The 4,857-nt window shown below is 40.7% G+C and overlaps 1 protein-coding gene across 2 annotated transcripts in view; it reads right to left on the bottom strand.

The window, feature by feature from the left end:
* LOC310772429 (neuropilin-1a) overlaps positions 1–3,692 on the bottom strand; it is a 78,342-nt gene extending 74,650 nt beyond the window's left edge. For both annotated transcript variants that reach the window (XM_083632242.1, XM_083632243.1), the window contains exons 1-2: positions 3,275–3,692; positions 1,181–1,355 (exon numbers count right to left, since the gene is read on the bottom strand). In XM_083632242.1, coding sequence (XP_083488368.1) covers positions 1,181–1,355; positions 3,275–3,341 — 242 coding nt within the window. In that variant the 5' untranslated portion in view covers positions 3,342–3,692. The remainder of the gene's footprint in view (positions 1–1,180; positions 1,356–3,274) is intronic.
* Between the last annotated feature and the right edge of the window lie 1,165 nt (positions 3,693–4,857).

The raw sequence follows: 4,857 nt of genomic DNA, 5'->3' as shown, positions 1-4,857 counted from the left end.
TCAAATAGGGATCGGTAACTAACCCACTGCCTGGCTGGTGGAGAGAGAGGAAACACTAAGTCATCCATCTTAATCAGTCACTTGATCCTGGTTTTGGGTCTCACTTTGCTTGAAATAAGTGAAGAAATCTGCCCAGTGGGGTGAGACGTCACTTGTTTCCAATGCAAATCAACTTGTCTCAAGACCTTTATTGAATCAATATTGAGACCAGTGGAGAGATACACCTTGAAATACACTGATTCAAGACCTTTATTGAATCAATATTGAGACTAGTGGAGAGATACACCTTGAAATACACTGATTATTCTAGAAAGAACCTTACATTGGAAACCAGTGGAGTTATCTAACGGTTAGATAACTCCACTGGCAGAATTTGTCAGTTGTTTTCAGAACAATGGGATTTGAGGAATGAATGGAAACTAAATGGCTTATTAAGATGGACATTTTCTGCAGCCACAGTCAATGGGCTCCGGTGCAGTTTCTAGCCCCATGGCCCTCTGTCAAAGCCTGCTGCACAAGCAATTCAAATCAATGTTAAACCCCAGTGATTTCATTCCACAACGACGAGGCGCCGAGACATTCCAAAACCAAGCGGTCCAGGGCAATACATGCCTATTGCCATATGTCGCGGCAGAGCAGAAATGCATTAACACAGCTTCAGCAGATCTGCAGACACTAGATGGCGCAGTTTCATGTGCAATATGCATGAGGGGAGGAGAGGCATGAGAATCACACACATGAAATATTTACATACACACACACACACACACACACACACACACACACACACACACACACACACACACACACACACACACACACACACACTTAATACTTGCACATAAATAGACTGTGTGTTTACAGTTGAATGCAAAGCACAAAATGTGGATTGGAGTTCTACAAGGCTTCTCATAGTACTCCAGTGGTTCCCAAAGTGGGGTTCGGGGGCCCACTAGGGGTCCTTGAAAGGGTTTTATGGAGTCTCAAATAGTTAAATATCACTATTACTCTTATTTCTTTCACTCAACATTAGAATGAGACAATGAATGGGTATTTTAATCAGATCAGAGGTTTCACGAACTTCTCCTCAGATCCGGGACAGGATCTTATCGACTGGGGAGTCTATGGAGCTGAAAGCGTATCTGCTGGTTATGGAAAAGATTAGTAAGTCTTTACTCACTTGCACTCCCGGTCCTCCAGATCAAAATGTGGATTGAAGTTGATGAGGATCCTCTGGTGAGGACCAGGCGCCGTTATCACCCACACGCATCTCTGAGAGGGGAGATAAGACGCCGGGTAGCCGGGCGAGGTGAGGTAGTTGGCGTTTGAGATTCTGATGTTGTCTCCACATTTATCTGTAGAGGGGAGTGAGAAGCTGCTTTCAGAACATAAAGAAAAAAAACACTTTTCTTATCTAAAGCGGCGTAGACAGAGGGAAGAATTTAGGAATCACTGCCTTGCTCCAGGACACTTTGACACATGGCTGCTGCTGGGTTTGAAGCTGGCACCTTCAGATGGCAGGATAGTCTCCTATAACACTAGACTACCTTCATACCCATTGTGAGCTACTATTTTGCCCCTGCTCAAGTATTGAAATTCAATCAATTTGACTTCATTCTATGGAATTGAACCTTTCCCTGGAGATCGATCGATTGATCGATCTCTATCTATCTATCTATCTATCTATCTATCTATCTATCTATCTATCTATCTATCATTCTTAGGCCTATATTATTCTCATGATTTAGGGATTACAATGTCAGTAATATCCCTACCACTTCACAGAGTTAACTTTGTTAGTGTGTTTAATGTTAGTAAGTAATAATGAGCAAATAGGTAGCTGAATAGAATAGAATAGAATAGAATAGAATAGAATAGAATAGAACAAAGCATAATCCAGCATTTGAGCTTATGAATTAATGAGTAAGGCAATTGTGAGATAAGATATATTTAAGTTATCTTAATGAGAAGAATGTAGCTGCTGCCTCATGTGAGAATAAAGTAAGAAGACGCTTTCAATTGCCTGTTTGAGATATATTCACGATTAATAAACTTGAACTAGAGTAATACGTTTATTGTTTGCGGAGGCCATGCAAGTATCGATACAAGGTTGAGTCTGTTTCTGAAACTTCCCTATAGCTATGCATTACATAATTAATAGGAATTCCTCTTTATTTTTCTGAAGCAGGAACAGAAAAAGTGGAAGCAAGCAAGCTCAAAGTCAAAATAGTGATCAACAGTGGAAAAAGGAGCTTCTTAGTTTATTTTTAGAGAAAACTTTAATGCAGAAGTGTTGGTACACAGGTAACCTGCACAGGTTTAATGCAGAAGTGTTGGTACACAGGTAACCTGCACAGGTTTACAATACAATGTACAACTTCAAAAAATAAGAAAACGCAACGTGTTTTTCTTGTTTTTTCTGAAGCAGACCACTGTTTTTGAAATTACATTTATCTTCATATGCGGCCTATTCATGATTGATTGATTGATTGATTGATTGATTAAAGGCTTTACTATCTGCTGGTCTGAACCTATACACAAACTACTTGAAATTCAATTAAATGTGGGTTATTGATTATATGGAGGTTACTTTTTGTATATGGAATAAGTTGGTTGAGCTCATATAGAAATGAAACTGATGATATGCGAAAAAGAGAACATATAGGGAAGTCCCATATGGGACTTCCCTATGTTCTCCTTACAGCACTCAAAAATAGACAATAGTCTATTTTTGAGTCAAGCATTTTCCACACTTTATGAACTCCATAATGCACAAGCATGCCGAACAGTTTTATTAGGCTTGTAATGCCTACCAAACTCCTCCGCTCATGGAAAATGACTATAATCCCACAATAATACTTTTAAGAAGAATACTATAGGCTCCAAGTCTCACAGGAAAGCTAAGTCACTACAAATATATTAGGAATATTATTGTCATAGCACATAACAAATAATGAAGTACGTTAAGGTCGTAAATTCACTATGTGCCAGATCGGAATATTAGTCTATAGGAATATTATTAGCCTAGTGATATATGAAATTAAAACATGCCATAAAATAAGGTCAGGATAAAATCACTATTCAGTTCCACAGCCATTATAATGATGTATTAGCCTATACTTGGCTATAGGAGAATATAAAGAGGGGTTGGCAGAATATAGGCAGGAGAATGTGAGTTTAGCAAAAGATCAGCACAGATTAGAGAGACTAATCTTTCAGAAAAATATTGGGATTAGTAGCCTTCCAGAGTCAACATATCAGATGTCACACTTACCGTTTTTGAAAGCTCTGGCCAATAAGAGGATTCCCATGAACAGGATAAGAACTAATCCACAATGCATCCTTGTTTTGTCTCCAAAAAAATAAAATTACGCATATAAAAAACGAAATAAAACTCCTCAAAAAGCTTTCTGGGCAGTATTCTTCCTCGTCTCTCCCCCTCAGTCGGCAAAATAAAGCAGAAGTGTTTGTTTGAAGGCAGTTGGAGCTGATCTGAGTGCGGTCTCAAGTCGCTGGCATCCTGTCATTCAGCTCCTGTTTCCTTTCTCCTCTGCCGGGTGCGCTTCTCTCTCCAGAGCAGAAGGTGCCATATCCTCTCCAAAGAAGTCCAAGCGAGACAAAAAAGAAGCAAAAAAGCAGAAAAAATAAACAAAAAAAGAAAAAGAAAATGAAAAGAGAAATCAAGGAACAAAAGCCACTCCCTTTCGCGTCCCCTACTCCGTCAAACGACGCCCAGGCGGGAGGTAATCCGTGGCTGTAGGGATAAAACAGGCGGAGAGGTAAGCAGGTTGGAAATGCCCTGCGCTCTGGACGTTCCCAAATCTGACAAGACACGCGGTGGCTAATACTAACACACAGGACTATAAAGGCAGGGATAAACCCCCTCCCCAAACTGTGCCCACTTTGCTTCTATAGGCCCACAGTGGAAACTCAGAGGGGCTGATCTGATTGGCTTGATTACAAATAGCCAACCTATGTGGGAAAAGCCCCTCTGTTGTCTTTACATAAAGCATGTAAAGCGGAGCTGCACGCACGAGTCGAGCGCCGGTCACCGGCAGTCCGTTAAGTGAAAAGACTCTCTCTCTCTCTCTCTCTCTCTCTCTCTCTCTCTCTCTCTCTCTCTCTCTCTCTCTCTCTCTCTCTCTCTCTCTCTCTCTCTCTCGCTCTCTCATTCACAATCACCCCCCTCCCTCCGCCTCTCTCTCCTCTTACTAAACATAACTGGAAATTGTAATTGCAATGTTTGTACAACTACAAAACAAAAGTCCACATTTTAAAAAATTATAGGAGATAATATCATACCAAATCAGGAGATTTAAAAATAGTAGCCTACATAAAGTATGTCACCAGTAGCCTACCACAGGCACTCAGTTCCTGTAGGAATATTATGGGTTTTTTCCTCCTCCGTACGTCCCACTCCGCCTCTACTAAGACTGGTCATTATGTGTGACACACTGAGCTACATAATCAACAAGAGCAGGGCAGCATCTCCGCTGGTAGGCTTCTCTTCTAGCCTACCTCCATCTGAAACTACCAACCCACCTGTCCCTCAAAAGCTTGATTTTTCAGCCTAATAAGCATCCAAACTGCACAGCTCAGTCGCTGCAATTACATTGCTTTATTAGATTCTAGCCTATATAGGTCAAATTGCTGCTCTAGTGTTTTACACATGATAAATTAATCCCCCCCCTATTCATAAATAGGGTATAGTCCGCGTGGCTTTATTTCGTTTATGCATCAGCAGCTACTCAGATGTTCCGATTAAAGCTTGCCCCACAACAGCGGAACCGTTAACATGCCACTTTAAGAATTAGAGGGAAATCAATGAAAGCGCAAATCATAGTAGAGTCGTTTAAT

The sequence above is a fragment of the Poromitra crassiceps genome (genome assembly GCF_964638095.1).
Source record: "Poromitra crassiceps genome assembly, chromosome: 2".
NCBI lineage: Eukaryota > Metazoa > Chordata > Actinopteri > Beryciformes > Melamphaidae > Poromitra > Poromitra crassiceps.
Note: the sequence above shows the minus strand (reverse complement) of the source record. Positions and strands in the feature narration are given on the sequence as shown.